This window comes from Homalodisca vitripennis, chromosome 3, assembly GCF_021130785.1.
Source record: "Homalodisca vitripennis isolate AUS2020 chromosome 3, UT_GWSS_2.1, whole genome shotgun sequence".
Classification (NCBI taxonomy): domain Eukaryota; kingdom Metazoa; phylum Arthropoda; class Insecta; order Hemiptera; family Cicadellidae; genus Homalodisca; species Homalodisca vitripennis.
The window spans coordinates 47,467,550-47,487,804 of NC_060209.1; the positions used below are offsets into that span (position 1 = coordinate 47,467,550).

General features: G+C 23.5%; 1 protein-coding gene across 1 annotated transcript; it reads right to left on the minus strand.

Annotated features, from left to right (window-relative positions):
• Positions 1-3,315: 3,315 nt before the first annotated feature.
• On the minus strand, positions 3,316-3,947 carry LOC124356866. Its single transcript, XM_046808141.1, has 2 exons — positions 3,927-3,947; positions 3,316-3,820 (listed from the first exon to the last, which is right to left on the minus strand). The coding sequence occupies exon 2, from the start codon at positions 3,696-3,698 to the stop codon at positions 3,396-3,398; it is 303 nt and encodes a 100-aa protein (XP_046664097.1). The 5' UTR covers positions 3,699-3,820; positions 3,927-3,947; the 3' UTR covers positions 3,316-3,395.
• Positions 3,948-20,255: the final 16,308 nt, after the last annotated feature.

Here is a 20,255-nt window from a genome sequence, read left to right on the forward strand (position 1 = left end):
AGGAAAATTACAATAGCACGAACACTTGACAGTGACTAAAATTCGTATTGCAAGGTAAGTATTAAATCAATAATAAACTAATTTTAACCTGTATTAAATAATCATATCTTTCGAAGTAAGTTTATCAAATTCTTCGTTTATCAAAAATATGTTACAGAATAATAATTTATTTATCATATTGTTTGAAACTCACAGTTCCTTTAATAAAACATTTGTGTTAATAAAATTTTATAATTGCAGCAATTTTGTCCAAAAATAAATTATATATTTTTGGACAAAATTGTTGCAATTATAAAATTTTATTAAACACAAATGTTTTATTAAAGGAACTGTGAGTTTCAAACAATATGATAAATAAAAAAAAACATTTTTATTGGGTTTAAAGGGTATTTTTTCTTAATATTTAATATTTACTAGAATAAAAACAATTCACATACTCAAAATTATATTAAGAACTTTGTATAAAGCTGACAGTGAAGTTAGTTGTAAATATTGCTTTTAGTAACTGTGAAATTTAAGTTTGACACGGTCTAGAGGCTAGAGTAAAATGGCGTTTAACAGTAACTCGGAAATAGACACTTATGTAAATTAGTGTAATGTCTAAGGTCTGAGGTAATCAGTGGGAAACGTCCCGGAACTGCATTATCCCCTCTTCTGGGTAATGAAGGAACGACCATGCAATTATCTTTGAGCTGGTCTTGTATGTTTATTAGTTTGGCAGCTCTCCTGAGACTAAGCCACAGACTCGGCCGGTGCCAAATTGGAGTCTAACTCAGATCCACTGCGACTAGAGGTTAAGTCTTAAAATCCTTGTATAACTGAGCTAACGTATTACGGCTTGTCATTAACCATAATCCTACGATTATAAATATAAATAAGTTTAATAATTGGAAACTTGTTTTCACGTATTTATCTCAAAATATCTGCACTTTAACATAATTATTTTGGTACGTCTTATTGATTTAGAAAATTTGGTATAATTCTTCATCAAAAATTCTTTTTAGGGTGGGTAATTGAATTTTTTTTAATTTGGTATACTGGTGTCAAGTATTGTTTTGTGCAATTTTAAAAACTAAATCTTAAAATGGTGACCATCGCCTATCTTAAAACAACACTGCCCTGCCTCGGAATATAGATTACTCTGAGTGTGGATTGCTAATAAATTAGTCTAAAACACAAATATACAGACATCCATGCACTAATTGTAGAAAAATTACTCAAATTCTCAAAGTGCTTTTAGGACTTTTTTCCGTTGAAAGTTGTTTATAAAAAGTGGAAACAATTGATAAAACAAATTTTGATTTTGGAATATTTGGTAGTTTGTTAGTTTCACATATAAGAGTCATTGGTTAATATAAGAAAAAAGGAAAGAGAGAGAGAGAGAGACAGAGAGAGAGAGAGAGAGAGAGAGAGAGAGAGAGAGAGAGAGATCACAGATATTTTAATATGGAACGTCCAATACATGATCTAGGACTAACAAAGGCTCTAAATCTATTCACCTCCAATCTAATATTTTACATTATTATCTGCGAGCTTCATAAGGGTGATCCCATCTTTTTTATTTATATAAATATAGACAACTAACTGTTATCAGCAGCTTTGCACAGAATTTTCTGCTGGATAACACAAATATCGCAGTCATAATAACAATGTAAGCACAAATCAGTAATTTCTGTTACGTTTACCATACATTTTGTTTTTAACGTTATTCCATCAAAACATAAACAAGGGTGACGTTATCAATAAGGTGGGCTTATGACTGCTTTAAACTAACGATTGCAAAAAACTAGTGGATCAGACTGGTGGATGCAGGTTGGCAAAGATACAGCGGAGATGTGAGAGACACAAATTAAGCCGGTAATTTGGCAAGCGCAATCGGGAGACCATCAGATCAGAGACGTGCGCTCACCTAGGCTGTCACACCGGCGCCACCGACAAACATCGTAATTAAATTAGAACAGTGAAGTGTCAACGCCTGATAGTGAAAACTGTATGCAATTATCATCAGATAGAAATAGAAGTTGCTTCCATACAAAGGAACAAAAATAATCTAAGTTTTTAAATATCTTCATGCATGGGCATAATAATGCGTTTAAAATCAATCTTGTACTAAGACCGGCATCTGAAAACAACTTTCCAGAGAAATTATAAAGATACGTTACTGTAGAGCGCTCTTTCGTGAATATGCTTATAATCTCAAAATCCTATTAAAAAACTCCATCAAAGGGGTAAGGATAAACAACTAAAGGATTTTAGATTGAAACTTGCCTAGCTAGTAATTAAAGATTCTGAATTATATCATATTTTGGAAGAGACAATATAGTTATCATGCAATATGATAACAATATTGTCCCGACATAAATCAGATGCGTATAAAATTTAGAAGAAAACTTTTATGACGATGCCTTATATTCCCATTATGATTCAAGGATGTTTTGCAGAGAGTTTTAATTCTTTTATGAAAATGGATATTTAATTAGAGCCCTTTTTTTTATTTTGGAGATATGATTTTAAATACTAGGAGAGGGGATGGAACCATGTCTTCTTGTATTTACAAAGATAAAAAACTTCACATTCCTATTGTATCACATTTCTTCAATTGTATCAAACATATTTTCAAGGCAATACTTTAAAGGAATTACCAATACTGCACAATCTACTCCAAAAAAAACGTCTTGTAGTTTAGAATTATTTAATATTTACAATATTGAATATAATCTTGAGGTATACTATACGATATATTTTAATACCAGTACTCGTATAGTGTTTAAACATGATACAAAATACTCGTAATACACATACTTAATGAATCATTCTTCAAGAAACAAAGTTTAAAGACTTTTTGTTTTCTTGGACCACAATTGTTTCATGGTTTACTTACATGCAGATGATAAAAAACTGTAATAATATTAAGCTATTAAAACTTACATTAGTATGTCTTAATATAACAAACATCTCTGCCAAAATAGTGGTTTGGACTCAAGTCTTAGTTTGATAGTGAAATACATTTATAATGCAGATATTGTATATGTTGTACGTTAATAAAAGTCAAATTCTTCTTTTTTAGTATTTTCAATGGTGCTAAATATACAGAATGTTTTGTGAACAACATATTTCATCTTCCACCATTAACAAAGCTGGACGAACTAGTGAACGACCCGACTTGATTGTCTTACACAATGTACGAGATGCCAGGTTAACTAAGAAGTGGATTCATACAAATAAAAAGTACGGCCACTTACTGTTTTACACCTTCCTCCTCGTAGGAATCCCGGTACAGACCGACCCCGGCCTTCCCGATGAGACCCATGAACTCCACACTTAGCCGGTACTCATGGTCCACTCGCAGACTCTGGTTCAGCAAGAGGTGGCACTGTTGCAAAATAATGTCCTCCTCAATGTCCTCGATGACCAACTCCTCGTCTGTTGTGAGGTCGGTGAGACTGGTGGTGTTGAAACAGCAAGTTCTTGCAGTGGAGGACAATCCTGTCTGCCACCGCTATGGCGATGCCACTGATGACCACCACCCCTTGGAACACCCCCTTGTCAAGACGAGGGGCGAGGGAGATCTCGTAATGCTCCGGTATCAGTGATGGCGGCAGGAAAACACTCTTCCTGTCAGTGGGCTTAGACAGGCACAACCACGCTGCCGCCAGGGACAGAACTAGGATCTCCAACACCCACTGTCGTGTTCGCATTGCTAGTGCTGGAATATTTCTGGAGTCCTAACTTCCTCATGACAGTCACACATGACAAACTTCAACTTGGTGTCTCAACAAGTCCTTATCTCTGAGTAACATTTTGCACAAACTTCAATTACCTAGAATCAAAGTGTTCAAACTAAAATTTCAAATTCTTCGTATTTAAGACATGTTTGGTACTTTATCCGTTAATTTCACAATAATAACATTTTTACATATGCTTACATTTATTTGAACAGATGTTTACACTTATGTAAATTTCTAAATTTTCAAATGTTTTTTTAAGATGTTTCTTTTTTATAAACTTGAAATATTTCAATAATTTTCAATATTATATAAAATATGTGTCCACTATCATCGGATGAATTACAACTGAAGATCCGAAATTAGTGTACTTTGAATGTGACTTTTATCCTTGTTATTTGCCATTTCAAAACTATTTCCATATACTCTTTACCAATTAATTCACCACACGTACACTCTAAATTAACTGGTAACATATATGGTGCAACTAGTTATAAAAGTTATAAAGTACTGATATATATTTTGTTTGTGATTGTTTATTCCATCTATGTCCATTACATACCTATAATGTAAAAATATAACAATGAAACCGATCAATTTCGTACATTTTAAAAGTATATAGTGGTTTTACTAGTAATAATACTAGTCGAGGCACTCGTCCAATTCATAAACCAGGTTCGTATTCATTTCTCTTTATTTTTTCAGTAAGCAAATGTAATCAGAATATCTTATATTTGAAAATAATATGTATATCGTATGAAAATTGAATAATCGTACGTTCACACGTACTAGATACTCGAACTTTAGTAATTAACAATCTTTAAATTTGTAATTTTACTTGCTAATAATCTGAAAAGTATCGTTAATTTCCATAAATAAAAGGATTTAACGCATGATCTCTTATCTCATTTTAAAATATCGTTTCTACATTCATATTGATTTATATAATAAAAACAAATATAAAAGATGGAAGGAATTAAAAACAGCATAGGCTGTAAAGGGCCAATTCCCTTCGGCAATAGAATCTCTTGGGATTTTTCATTAATTGGTGGGGTTTTTGGCTTGAAAGGGAGTTCATTCACCCCTGGTTTATAAACACGAGTAACACAAACTGGCCGTCACGGATCAATTAGACTTTGTGTACTTTGAAAGGGTTCGTTATGTGAACTCTAACTCTTCCTCGTACTTGTTTTTATTTTATATAATATTTATAAAACACGCCTTACTGGAGATAACGTTACTTGGCGAGATATTCCATAACGTTTATTCTCACTGCACAAACGTTCTAAGAACAATACACATCAATCTACGATATACAAAGCATTCCATGCCTCTGTTAAGTGCTATAAATAAAAGCTGGGGTTGTGCCAGATATAACAGAATCGCTTCTCATCACTCCAAAGAATGGCGAAATTAATTGCTTCCTTCGAATACTACGCGTCGACTGCGTGTCCGTTGAAATATACTTTATTACCCATGTCAGTAGTTAAGGTTTATATTTTTATTTTAAATTTCAAAGTTTGAAATTTTATTTTAAATATTAGAATCCTATTCGAATGAAAGTGAGGTATAGAATGTAGGTAGTGCATTGTACAATCATGTACGATGTAATAAAATGGGACTATTTCTTAAAAAGAATACAATTAGTTAATATTATAATTAACTTATAACATCAATTAACAATAACACAAAACAATTTAATTTAAATGCAAGGTTAATTATGTACTACGCTGACGCTCAGACAGTCACTTGTGGTGCTAGATAAGTTTCAAGTATTGTCGTGTGTTCTCATGATATCTAGTAAAAAAATATCAGTCAGTAGGCTGGTGCATTTTTCTTTTGCTTGCCGGGAAGGAAGTAAACATTTTTTTTTCCTGTGTGACTGCCTGTTGTATCCATCAGTCCGCTGAATATCTCAAGGAGTAATTGATCTGCAGACTTTTCTACTCAGGCAACGTCGTGATTTTGATGAGGAGCACGTGGCTAAGTCTTTACGTAGCCTAATTATTCGCATTATATGTCGAGAAAAATCCATATTCAGATTTTAAATTTTGCTGAACGTGAGATTTTGGCTGAATGTCATTGAAGCCTATCACTCAGTAGGCTGACACAATTCTTTACCGGAGAGATGTAAACTTTTCATCTGTATGATGGTCTGTTTTATCTGTCTGTAACGAGGATTTCTCAAAAATGAGAGACTTCAGTTTGCCTCTGCGACGTTTGGTTACGCGACGCATGGAGGTACTCCTACCTCGCATGTATAAAATAAACATAGAGCGGTATGAAATTTGGACTTTAAATGTATTTGTAAAAACTTTAAGCGTTAGATCTTTACCTTAATTTACATTAAGTTACATTTTTTTTTTTTTTTTTTTTTTTTTTTAAAAAAGCCAAAAATTTAATTTTTTTTTTTAAAAAAAAATTTAGGTTTTAAAGGGGAAATAATATCAATTTTAAAGGTTTTTAAAATAATTCAACTTAAACTTACTCAAAAGCCAGGGGGTGATCCATGTTTTTTCCCTTAAGGTAAAAAGGGAAAAATTACCCGAGGAACCCAAAAATTTTTTAAAAAAATGAAAAGTAAACGGGAATTGACCCAATTTTTTTTTGGGGTAAAATTCCGGCCTTTATTAAAAGATTGAAATTTCCTGGGAGCCCTGTGATTTTTTCGGGGGGAAATAAAAGTTTGTTTTGTATAAACTCCCCTCCTTCCCCAAAAATCGTTAATTACACCTAAACAATAATCCAAAATAAAACAAAGGCTATTCCATTAAAAAAAAAATTTTTGTTTAAAAATTTTCAGGAAAAATTAAATTCCTAAATTTTTTTTTTAAAAAATATTGGGCCAAAAGTTTTAAAAATAAATTAATGAAAATTTTAAAAAAAAGGGGGGAACCCGATTAAAGTTTATTTCGAAAAAACGGGAATTTCCCCTTAAAAAGATAAAAAAATTTTTAAAGAATTGAAGTTAAATCTTTTAAAATTGAGTAAAAATTTTTTTTAAGAATTTTAAATTTTTTTTATAAAATATTTTTAATTTATAATAGCTTTTTTAAAAAAATTTTTTTATATAAAAGGATTTCCCTTTTTGGGTTTAAAAACAAATTTTTAATTATAAATTTTTAAATTTGGGTAAAAAAAAACAAAAGTTTATTTTTGGTAAAAAGAAAAATTTCATCGCCATTACAAATTAACTTTGAAAATGAAAACAAATAATTTTTTTTTTTTAAAAAAACCCCAATGTTTAATTTTTTTTAAAAAAAAACTTATTTTAATTCCCCTTAAGTTTTTTTGAAAATTTTTTTTAAAAAAAAACGGAACGCCTAAATTACATTAAAAAATAAATCAAAAAAAATAAATCTTTGGTGTAGTTATATTCACGGGGCCTTTGGGGTGTAAATGAAATTTTATATTTTTTTAAAATAAATTTTAATTTTAAAAACCCTTTTTTTTTTTAAAAATTTTAGTAATTCAAAAAATGAACAACTTTTTACAAAAAAAATTTTTTCAACTTTTTTTTAAATTTTAATTTGGGTTTTAACAATTTTAATTTTCAGAAAATTTTTGAAAAAAATTTAGTAATTTTTAATCAAATTTAAAAATTTTAAAATATTTTAAATTTTGGGATAAAATTTAAATTTAAAAAAACCCACCATTTTTTAAAAAATAAAAAACTTTTAAAACTTTAAACTTTAACAACATTTTAATTTTTTATAAACCTTTTAAAATTTAAAAATTTTTTATTTTATTTTTAAGGAAAAATTTTAAAATTACTATTAAAAACTTTTTTAAAAAGTTTAAAATTTAAAAAAAAAAATTTATAAACATTTTGACCACTTTTTTTAAAAAATTTCAATTTGGGTTTTTTGGGGTTTTAATTTTATAAAGCCTTTTAAAAACCCCAGAAAATTTTTTTTTAAATTTAATTTTAAAAGTGTTTTAAAAAAAAAACGGTATAATTTTATAAAAATTGGAAAATTTTAAAATTTTCCAAAATTCCCCCTTTAAAATAAAAATTTAAAAAAATTTAAAAAATCACATTCATAAAAACCCAACAGTTTTAAAAGTAAAAAAACCAAAATTAGGTAAAAAAGAAACCCACCCCCCTTCCCCCCTTTTTTTAACTTTTTCCAATTTCTGGGTTTCAAATTTTTCCAAAAAAACTTGCTAATAAAACAAAAAAGGGTTTGGACCCCAAGGGGGGGGAATTTTTTGGGGGGTTTTTAAATTTTAAAGTCACTTTTTTTTTTTTTTAAATTGTAATTTGCAAAAATTAATTTCATTTTTTTTCCCTATATTTTTTTTCTTTTTGAAATTGTTTTTAGAATTATTTTTAAAAAAATGCAAAAAAAAAACCTTAAAAAATTTTAAAAATTTTTGATTTTATGTTATTTCCCCGTTTAGAAAAAATTTTTTAAAGAAAAATTTTTTTTGGTTTTTTTTTTTTTTTAATAAAAAAAAATTTTGAAAAAAGGATTCTTTTGGTAATTAAATATTTTTTCTTTCCCTTTGAAAAACCAACTAAGTTAAAATTTTGAGCACCAAAATTATTTTTAATTTTTTTGAAAAACAAAAAAAAATTTTTTAAAAAAAAATTTAAAAAATTTTTGGGTTAATGATTTTAATTCCAATTTTACTTAAAAACATATTAAATTTTAAAAATTTAAAAAAAATAAATTAAAACAAAAAATGTTTCATAAAATGACTCGGGGGTCCTTATCAAATCCCTTTTTCCTTAAACCAAAAATTTTTAAATCTATAAAAATAAAATTTTTTTTTAAAAATTTCATCGATTATTTAAAGTTTTAACCCTTATTTTTTTTTAAAAAATTTTAATTAAGTTTGTAAAACATGTTTCCCCAACAATTTAAAAGGGGAATTAAAAGTTGTTCAAAACTTTAAACTTTTTTAATAAAAAAATATACTATTTCCCATTTTAATCATTTTTAAAAAATTACTTAAAAATAAAAATTTAAAATTACTTTGGTTTAACCAAATAAAAATTCTTTTTCCTTATAAAAAAAAATACCCAAAATTTAATATTTTAAAAATTAAAAAAAAAATTTTAAAAGGAAAAAAATTTTTTTAACTTTTTATTTTTTAAAACTTTTTTTAAAAAAGAAAAAACCCCCTTTTATTTTGAATCTTTTTAAAAAAAACCAATACAATAAATTTAGGAACCAAAGATAAAATTTAATTAAAAATTTAAGAAAAAAGTTTTCCCCGATCTGTTTAACCTTTTAAATAAAAAACATTTAACCTAATCAAGATATATGTATCAGTTAAAATTTTTTAATAGAAAAATTTTTTTTAACATAATTAACTGAAAATAAAATGGGGGGGGGATTTTAAAAACTAAAAAAAACCTTATTTGAAAATTTTATTAAATAACAAAAATTTAAAATTTTTATAATTTTTAAACAAAAATTTTTTTAAAAAACCCAAAAAATTTTCGAAATTTGTTTTCCCAAAAAAATTTTTTTTAAATAAAATTTTTACGTCTTTATAATTTAGAGCCCCGTTTTATACGTAAAATTAAAAATTTATTAAACGTCAAATTTTTCCCCCTTTAAAAGGAAAAAATATTTTATCCAATGATTAACAAGGCCTTTTTTATAATTTTAAATTATAATTTAAAATTAAAATTAAAAAGGGGGGCCCAATCGGGCCCCCCCCCCCATTTTTATAAATTTACAAGTTTAAAAAAATTAAAAAATTAAAAAATAACTTCAAAAAAAAAAAAAAACATGTAGCCCCCCAAAATTGGGGATAAAATTTATGCAAAAAAGGGGGGAATTTTAAAATTTAAAATAAAATAAATTTTTTTAACTTTTAAATTTTATCCATTATATTAATTAAAAGGTTGTTTAAAAACTTTAAATAAAAAAAAATCTTTTGGGGTTTTCCCTAAAAATTTTTTAAAAAAATTTTTTAAAATAAAAAAAAAATTTTTACGTAAAAAATTTAATTTTTTTTTGGGGGGAAGGGGGGGTTTTTCCCGAATTCCAAAGTCAATGAAAAAAAATATTTTTTAAACGTTTTTCCCCCTTAAAACGAAATTAAAACCTTTTTTCCTCTGGAAAGGAATTTTTTCCCAAAAAAAAATTTCCAAAAAAAACAAAAGCCTTTTTTTTTTAAAAAAAAAAATTTTCACCAAAAACCAAAAAACGGGACAAGGGAAAAAGGGGGAAATCCCCCCGGAAAGAACTGGATTTTTTCCCAAAATTTTTTCCCCCACCACATAAAATAATTTACCACCTTGGGGAAAACGGCCGGGAATTTTTTTGGGGGGTAACCAAAAAAACCCTTTTCTTCAAAAAGGGGTTAATTTCAAAAAAAATTAAAAATCACTTTAAAATTTTGAACCTTACGGGAAAAAAAAACCTTTTTTTATTTTTAAATTTTTTTAAAAAAATTTGGGTTTTTAATGGCTCTTTTTCCCTATTTAAATTTTTAAAATTTTTAGCCCATAAAAATACTTGTACACTTTAATGAATGGGAAAATTTCCGAAAAGAAATGGACTTGGGGAAAAAGGGGGAATTTCTAAATACCCTAAATGTCATGTCTTCCCTTAAAGGGAAAAAAATAAGCCCGTTTGTTTAACTAAATATAACTTTTTTTAAAGGGAAAAAACCCTCCTAAATAAAAAAGGCCGGGGAAATACAGCCTAACATTTTTAAAATAACAAAAAATTTTGGGGTTTGGAAAAAAATATTTTGAAAAGCCCTTTTTTAAAAAGCATTGCGCTTGATTTAAGAAGGTAGGTTTGTTTTTTCCTTAAAAAAAAATATAATGTAACTTGTAAAATTTACTTAAAAAAAAAACCCAAAATTTTCCCATTAAATTGAAAATTTGGGGTTTTTAAAAATTTTATTGGAAACTTTTAATTTTTTAAAAAATTAAAATTAAAAAAAATTTAAAGTTTTTCTTTTTAAAGAAATTTTTTAATTATATAAAGGCCCTTTTAAAGTATTAAAAAAAAACCTTTTTAAAAATTGATTTTTCCTTTCCCTTTTAATAAAAAAACAATTTCGTTTTTTAAAGGTTTAAAAAAAATTTTTAAAAAAAATTTTGGGGAAAAAAAAATATTTTAAAAATGTTTAATTTTTCAAAAATAAAATTTAAAGTAAATAAAACCCAAATCATTTTTTTTTTAAAATTTTTGAAAAAGAATTTCTTTTAAAAAAAACAAACGAAAAGGTGCCTATTTTTTTCTTTATTTTTTTTGAAAAAAAAACCCAATTTTTAAAAAAACTAAAAAAAAAAACATTTAATTAAAAATTAAAAATATTTTTTGAAAAATTCCCAACCCAAAATTTTTTCCCCCCAAAGTATTTATTGTATTTTTAAATTTATTTTAATAAATCCAATAAATTATTTTTTTACAAACCCTTTTCTTCCCCTAAAAATTTTTAAAATATTTTATTTTTTTAAAAATTTTGAACCAAAAATATAAACCCAATTGGTGCAAAACCCCGCTTTTTTTGGGGTAAAAAAATTTGGGTCAATATATGCTTCTGTTGCTTTTTTTTTTAAAAAAGGTTAAAACCCTTAAACCAACTTTTTCCCACCCCCCAAAAAAATTCCTTCTTTTTCCAAAAAATTAAAAAAATTTTTAAACCCCTTTTTTTTTTTTTTATTTTTTAAAATTAATTCATTGAAAAAATATTTTACCAAATATTTTTTTTAAAATGTTTGATTTTTCTTTAACTTATGTTAAAAGGGCAAATAAAAATAAACTTTAAAAAATTTCCTTTTTTTTTTAAAACAAATTTTTTAAAAAAAAAAAAAAAGGGAAAAATAAAAAAAATTTAAAACCTTAATATTTAAAATTTTGCTCTTTTACGAAATTTTAAAATTACTTCTTTTATTTCAAATTCCGGGGGAATTTTGGTTTTTAAAAAATAAAAAATTAAAGAAACAATAGTTTAAAAAAAGAAAAAAACCACCAGGTTTAATTTTTTTAAAAAACATAATTTAAAAAGTTTACAATTTTTTAAAAATTTCACAATTTTCATTAAAAAAATTAATTAGGGTAAAAAATTTAAAAAACAAATAATGTTTTTTAAAAAATTTACATTTTTAATTTAGTTATTGAATTTAAAAAAAAAAATTTTAAAGGGGTAAAGGTTTTACCCAAAATTTTTTTATAAAAGCTTTTTTTTTTCCTTAAAAAAGGGTTGATTTTAACATAAAAAACCTTTCAAACAAAATAAAAAATTGAAAACTTTATTTAAAAACCCGATTTAAACGGTAATACCTTAATTCAAAAGTAAAAAATTTTAAAAAATTTGAAAAATTTTTTTAAATTTTTTAATAAAATTTCAAAATTTTATTATTTTTCCAAATATTTAAATTAAAATTTAATTTTTTAAAAATTTAAAAATAACTTAAAATATATATAAACCAAAAAAAAAGATTTTTTTTTTTTTTTAAAAAAAATTTTTAAAAAAAAATTTTCCCCCTTTTGGTAAAAGGGTAAAAAAAACCCTTTGCCCAAAAACCCCGTTTCTTTCCTTTTTCAAAAAACGAATAACTAAAACCGTTTTAAAAAAAAATTCGACTTTTAAAAATTCCTTAAATAAAAAATTTATTACTTGGAATTAACAAAATTCTAAAAGATTTTTAATAAATTTTAAAAATTTTTGTTCTAAAAAAAAGGGGGAAAAAAAAAACTTTTTTTGAAAGGTATTTTCTTTTTAAAATTTTAAACTTCTTTTTTTAAAAAAATTTTTTAAAAAACCCTTAAAAAAAAATTTTAAAAAATATTTAAAATTTTTTTTTTTTAAAAACCAATTTTTTTAAAAAAAAAAAAATGGAAAAATTCCCCGTTGAAGGCCTTAAAAAAAAATTTAAATATTTTTTTAAAAATTTTTAAAAAATTAAATAAATTTTTTAAAAATTCCAGGTTTTTTCAATAATTTTTGGGGAATTAATATATTTTTTCCCCCAAACAAAGGGGTATTTTTAAAAAAAAATTTTTTAGTAATAAATTTTAAAACTTACTAATGAAAAACTATTTCATAACTTTTATTAAAAATTTAAAAAATTTTTTTTTATTTATCTTAATGCAAATAAAATAAAAAAATTTTAAAACCTAAATAGGTTTTTTACGGGGAAAAAATTTAGCTATAAAATTTTTTTTTTTTTTATATTTTTGAAAAAAAAGGGTGCAAAAACCCAAAAAAAATAAAATAAAAATTTAAAAAAAAAAGAAAAAAATTTCGATTTTTGGAAAGAAAATTTCAATTTAAATTGTATAAATGAAAAGGATTACTCGATCTATATATTAAAATCGGTGCTAAAATGGGGGTATAAATCACTTAAAAGATTATAAACCCTTTCCCACATTAACATTTATAAATGTAATAAATTTAAACAAAAATTTTTTTAAAAAAATTCCCATTTAGGGGAAAAAAAATTTAATGTAATGAAAAAATAGGAAAAAGAAAAAAAAAACCCTTTTAAAAATTTTCCAAAATCCATAGCCAAATAAAAAATTTTTTGGGGGAAAAAAATTTCAAAAAATTTAAAATTAAAAAGGGGAAATTCATTATTATTCAAATAAAAAGTTCCTTTAAAACTTTTAATATATTATTTAGAAAATATTTTTTTTTCAATTTATGAAACATTTTAAATTATAAAAACCCTTTCGAAAATTTTGGACAATTTTTATTTAAAAATATTTTTAAAAATTTAACATTATTATTTTTTATTTTAAATTTTTAAAAATTTTTTTTTGGGGAAAAAAAACTTTTTAAATAAAAATTTGATTAAAAGAATAGTTAAAAAATTTTAAAAAAAAAGCTTATAAAAATTAAAGAAGTTTTAATTTAAAATTTTAAATAATTTTTAATGTAAAACTAAATTAAACCCTTAAAAAATTCCCCATATATATAATTAAAATAATAAAGCCAAAGGAAAAAACCCAATTAAAAAACGAAAAAATTTTTAATATTGAAATATTTTCGTAAAACCCTAAGAAAACACCAATTTTCTACAATGAAATCCCAAAAAAATTTTTAAAACTAAAAAAAAAAGAGTAAAATTAAAAAAATTGGTTTGATTTAAATTTTTTAAAAATTACCTTAAAATTATTAAAAAAAAAAACCCCGGGGAAAATTTTAGGGGGGAAATCCCCCCCCCTTTAAAAAAAGGATTTAGGAGGTTTTTAATTTTTTTTAATGAAAAAAAGTTTAAATGGAATTTTTGAAAGTTTTTTCCTTAATTTTTCTTTTCCAAAAAATTTTTTTTTAAAAATTTTTTTTATTTGAAAATTTTTTGAAAAATTTTAAATTTTATTTTTTAAATTTTTAAAAAATGCCTTAAAAAATGTTTTATTTTGTAATTTTTTTTTCCCGGCGGAACAAGTTTAAAGTAAAAATTTTCAATTATTGGTAAAAAAAAAAAATAATTTTTTAAAACTATAAAAGTAAATTACCCTCAAAAAATTGAAAACAAAAAATTTTAACATTCCTAAAAATTTAGGAATTTTATTAAAATAAAGGAACAAATTAAGGGCAAGAAATTTAAATAAAAATTGCAAAATAATTTTTAAAAATTCAAAGGGGGGAAAAATTTTAAAAAAAAATTTTTAAAATTTTTGAAAAATCCTTTAACCCCCCTTTTAAGGGTTAAAAAAAATTTGACCCCAATTTTTAAAATTAAAAGGGATTTTTTTTTCCTTTATAAAAACCTTTTGTATATAATTTTTTTTATAAAGTACGTAAACTTTTTAAAAATTAAAATTCTACATTTTTTTTTTTAATTTTAAAATTTTTGGTAGGTTTAAAAAATGTACATAAAAAACTTGTAATTGTTTTGGGCCCCCAAAATTAAAAAAATAAATATTTTTTTGGGTGTAAAAAAATTTTTTTTTTTCCCCTTTCTTTGGGGGTTTTTAAACACCTACTAAAAGGAATTTTTTCCCCAAATGTTCTTTTTTGAAAATGTTTATTTTAGAATTTTTTGATTTTTTTTTTTTTTCAAAATTTTATTTAAAAAACTTTTATTTAGTAAAAAATTTTGGAAATTTGATTTTTTTAAATAAAATAATCCAATTTGTAAAATTTTTTAATTTTTTTAAAATTTTTATTTTAAATTTTTTTTTTAAAATATTTTTTTCAAATAAAAACTTTTGAAAAAAAAGGAGTTCAAAAAAAATTATTTAAAAAAATTTTAAAAAAAATTTTTTTTGTGAAAACAGATTAAAACCCCCCTTTTTAATTATTTTTTCCTATTCAAATGGGTTTTTTTTTCTTAAATTTCAGTTTTGGGGGCCATTTTTCAGAAAAAAGTCTTTATTTGCGAAAATGGGCAAAATTTGATCTAATTTTTCCGTTAAAAAATTTTAATTTGCTATTTTTCAAACTCTAATTTTTTTAAAATCAAAAAAAATTTTTTTTTCCCAAAATTTTTGGAATTTATTTGGTTTTTTTTAAAAACATTTGGTTTATTGTTTTTTTAAAACTTTTTCTTCCAACCAAAAATAAATTAAAATTGGGGGTTTCACACAACAGCAAATTTTAAATTTTTTGCGGTTGAAAATTTAACTTTAAACAATAAAAAAAAAAATTAAAATTTAAAAACGGGTTTATTGTAAATTTTTTTTAAATCTAAAACAAAAACGAGAAACATTTAAATATTATACCAAATATAAAATTTTTTAAAATTCGTGGGTTAAAAACCCTTTTATTTGAATAAAAAAGGGTTTAAAATAAAATTTCCCTTACAAATTTTTACGTTAAAAATTTTTATTTTTTTATTCTTGGTCCTCATTACAAAATTAATTTCCTAAAACCAAACCTTCACCAAAAAATTTTAATGGTTTAAAAATAACAATATATTATTGAAAGTTTTTTTCCCGGGGGAAAAGAAAAAAATTTTTTTAATAGTTTTTAAAAAACCTAATACTTTCAAAAAATTTGCAAAAAAAATTTTAAAAAAAAACCCTTTACCCCCCCCAAAAAAAATTTTAAAACTTTTAAACCTCCAACAAAAACCATGCTTTTTTTTTAAAATTTTAAATTAAAAACCCTTTTTTTTTAAAAGTTTTTATTTTTTTGAAAAAAATTTTCCTATTTTAAAAAGGGTTTTTTTTAAAATAATTTCAAATTTTTAATTCATATTTTTCTTTTTTTACAACGTTAAAAAATTTGAAAAAACCACTTTTTTAAAAAAAATTATTATCATTAAAATTTTTTTTATACTTTTATTTTTAAAAATGAGTGTTTGAATAAAAATGTCCCAAAAAAATTTAAAAATTTTTTTTAAAAATTTTAAAAAGGGTTTTTTTTTTACTTATAAAAGGTTTAACAATTTTCCTTTTAAAACCAATGGGGAAAAAATGAAAAAATTTTTACTGGCAAACAAAACTGGGGAAAAATTAGGGGCCCAAAAGGCTGGAAAGGGGAAATTTGCAATTAAAATTTTTCTTTTTTAAAAACCTTTAATTTTAAATGCTTAAAAAAAAACCCTTTTTAAATGGGAATTTTTTAAAATATTTTTAGATAAAAATTTTTAATTTTTTTCCTTTTAAAAAATTTTCCCAAAATAATAAAACAGAATTCTTTAATTTAAAAAAAACTAAATAGTTAAAAACCCCATATTTTTTGGGCTAAAAGTGGGGTTAAATACCTTTTTTAAAAAGGTTTCAAATGACTGTCCCCAATTTAAAAATTTTAAAATTCATAGAAAAGGTACGCATTTTTTTTTAAAAAAAAAATTTTAAAGTTTAAAGAAAATAAGAAAAAAAAAATTTTTTTAAATTTAAAAAATATTTTTTTTTAAAAAATTTTTAAAATTTAACAAATTTAAGAAAAAAATTTTATATTTACTTAAAAAAAAAAAAAATTTTAAAATTTTTAAAATAAATTTATTTAAACTTAAGATTGTTTTAAAAAATTTAAAAGTTTTTTAATTATTTAAATTTTAAATTTTTAAAACAAAATTTTTAAACCCTTTTAAGAATTTAATAAAAAAAGGTAAATAATTAATTTTTTAAATTAATTAGTTTAAAAAAAATTTTAAATATGGAAAATTAATAAAAATAGAAAAAAAAACAAAAAAAATTTTTCTGTAAAAAAATAAAAAAATAAACAAAAAATAATTTTTTTTAATTTTTAAAAAAAAAATTTAAAAAAAGAATTTTTAATTTAAAATAAAAATTTTTATTATTAAAAAAATTTTTTAAAGTACTTTTTTTGATTTTTGTGCCCAAAACTAAAACCCCAAATTACTAAAAAAAAAAAATTTTTGGGGGTAAATAATAATTACAAATCCCTTTTCGGTTTTTATGGAATTAAAATAAATTTTCTTTAAAAAGTTTTTTGTAATTAATAAACAATATTATTGGAAAAATTTTGACTAATTTTTTTTAAAAATTTTTAGCAATAAAACCGTTTTTTTTTTTATTTCAAAAAAAACATTAAATTTTTAAGGGAAAAAAAAATTTAAAATTTTATTTTTTAAATAAAAGGGCTTTTTTAAAATTTAAAATTTTTTTAACCCTAAGTTTTTAAAAAGGGGGTTTTTTTTCCCAAATTAAATTTTCCCCTTTTTAAAAATTTTTTTTAAAAAATTTTTTGGGGCCCAAAAACTTTACATTAATTTCCCCGTTCTTTTTATTTTTTCCCCCCTTTCTTAATAAAAAATCTTAAAAAGTAAAATTTTACAATAAAGTAAATAATAAAAAAAAATAATAACTTTTTAAAATTTTTAAAACAATTTGAACTTTTTAAAAAAAAATTAAACTCTTTAAAAATTTTCCCCCAAAAAAAAGGAAAATTTTTTAAAATTAAAATTTATTTTTAAAAAATTAAATTATTTTTTTACTAATTTTTTAATAATACTTTAATTTTAAAATTTTTATACAAAATTTGAAAAATTAAATCCCCAAAAAAACAAATTTTTAAAAAAAAATAAAATTTTTTAAAAAATAAATTAAAATTTTTTAAAAAAATTAAAAACCCTAAGAAAAAAATTCAAAAAAAGGGAAAAGGGTTTTTTTAATACCGCCCTTTAAAAGTGGGTTTTTTTTATAAATTTTCAAATTAAAGGTTTCCAGGTTTGCCCCTTTTTAAAGGGAAAAAAATAAATTTTATTAAAAAAATTTTTTAAATTTTTAAAAAAATTTTTTTTTTTTTTTTCAATAAAAAGGGTTGTTAAAATAAAACTGCATTAATTTTTTATTTTTTAAAAAATTTTTTTTTTTACATAAAATTTCTTATTCCCCTTGACCTAAACCCCAAAAAAAATTTTCCTAATTGAAAAAATTTTTTTTTAAAATTACGAAATTTAAAAAGTAAATTTTTTGGGGTTAAAATTTTTTTTCCATTTAATTTTTTTTTAAATTTATCCCCGGGGAATTATTTTTTGGGGAAAAAATTTTTTAAGTTTATTACTTTTAATAAAAAAATAAAAAAAAATTTATAAACTTTAAAATAAAAAGTAAAAAAATGAATTTTTAAAATTTTTATAATTTTAAAATTAAAATTTTTCCCCTTTTTTTCTAAAATTTCCCCCCCCTTTTAAAATTTTTTAGCATTTACCTTTCTTTTTTCCTAAAATTTTTTTTAAATAAGATTTTTTTAAAGGGGAAAAAAATAAACCATTTAAAAAAAAGGAAAAAAAAAAACTTTAAAACATAAATTTTACAAACAAAATTTTTACAAATTTTTTTTAAAAAAAAATAAAATAAAAAAAAGAATGAAAAAGATTTAAACCTTTTTAATTATAAAAAAAAAAATATTTTTTATAAAAAGTACCTTGACCAATAATCGTGTTTATTCCCATTCCGGCCAAAATATTCAGTTTATTCGTCTTACATAAATTTTGTGAAAGTTATATTTTAATTAAAAAACTTACTGGTGTTTTAATGAAAATATTATATAAGGATTATATAAAGTATGCGTACATGTAAACATGTTTTATGAAGGTTATGCGCAGAGAATAAAACCTTTTATGAAGTTTTTAAAATATCGCTTAAGACTATTTAATCCCTTCACTGCCCCTCTATTCTGGAGACACATCTAACAGAGCAAATCAATATCACTAATTAAACTATCGTTACCAAAATATTGTCCAAACTATAAGTAATTCATGAAGTTAGGTCATTTAAACACACACACAGTAAACATACTATAAGGCACAACAATGGAAAACTAAACAAAAATATTTAAACGCCTGTTTTATTCCATCTCGAGCGCAATTCTGTACTTAGTGACCAATTGCTACTGACTGTCTAAAGCTTTCTGCTGTTGCTGCTTACTTATTTTAACTCTTTAACCTCAAACTTGTGTGGTGCTCTGTCTTCAAAATTCAACTATGTCATATATCATAATTAGTCAAGGAGTTGAAAACTTCATTTCATTTTCATAATTTTAAATTATATAAATGCAATATACAAGTTACAAAGTTTTAAGTCTAGTTAAATGCGGTGTTTCCTTGACTGTCGTTGTTACCTTATTACGTTCACTATTTTCAATTTTAACCACGTTTTATGGACGTCATAAACGGAGTAACCTTGTCCATGATCTAGTGATGGCCACAATGTAACTGAAATACCGGTTAGGACAGCTGAAGACATATTGCCTGTTTTTACTTTGCCAATCAGCTTAGGGTGCTTGATTTCATCATCTATAAGTTATATCCAATATATTGCGACGTCCGATATAATGTATATAGTTTAACATATTTTCTGCAACAGAGCCCTCATGGCGCAGAGGAAGAAGACTAAGAGTAGCCGGTCTCACTCAGTAAACACCAGCAGGTATACTGCTCAGTGCCAAACAAAACTCGTCGTCTTTGTTTGCATAATAACGTTACTTCAGGAGTATCTTGGAACGCTTGTGTAAACGGAATAAATAGTTTATGTAGAGTACAGGAAGGTAGTAAAACCAGCTTCACAGCTCTCGTGAACTATAAAGGCTTTAAGTGGAAATAATCCCCCATGGTAAGTATTTCTAGATGAATGCCAGCTGTGACGTTTGCTTTAAGTCTGTTCTAACAAGCTTTGTGTTTTTATTTCCATAATAACTCTAGTAAATTAAAGTAATGTCTGACAAATACAATAACACTCGTTATTGTAACAGCAAAATACCCATGTAATTTTTAAATTATAACACAATATAAGCACTACCCAGATATTTTAAGATTAGTTTCTTATAATTTTCAGGATACAAATATTTATTTTTCATATGCAGGATAGTTATTAAAATGATGTATCAATATAACTTACAGTTAATATGCTGTTGCTATGCTTTAAATGAATGAATGGGCAGTGAAAGGTTTTACGTACACGTTATCCGTTTTACCAACTTTATTAACGTTTTCAATAGCGTTTACTCCACTTAGCTATCACTCTGAAATGCCATGTTTAGCTTTCAATGCTATTTTAATTTAATGAAGGGCGCCCTATTTCCTTTCATGTACCTGAAGTAGCTTATTATCTCACCTCAGGCAGAATAATCCTTAGTATATTATGCGACTCTAAGTTTGTTTGCGTGTTGGTTAAGGATTATTCACAGTCT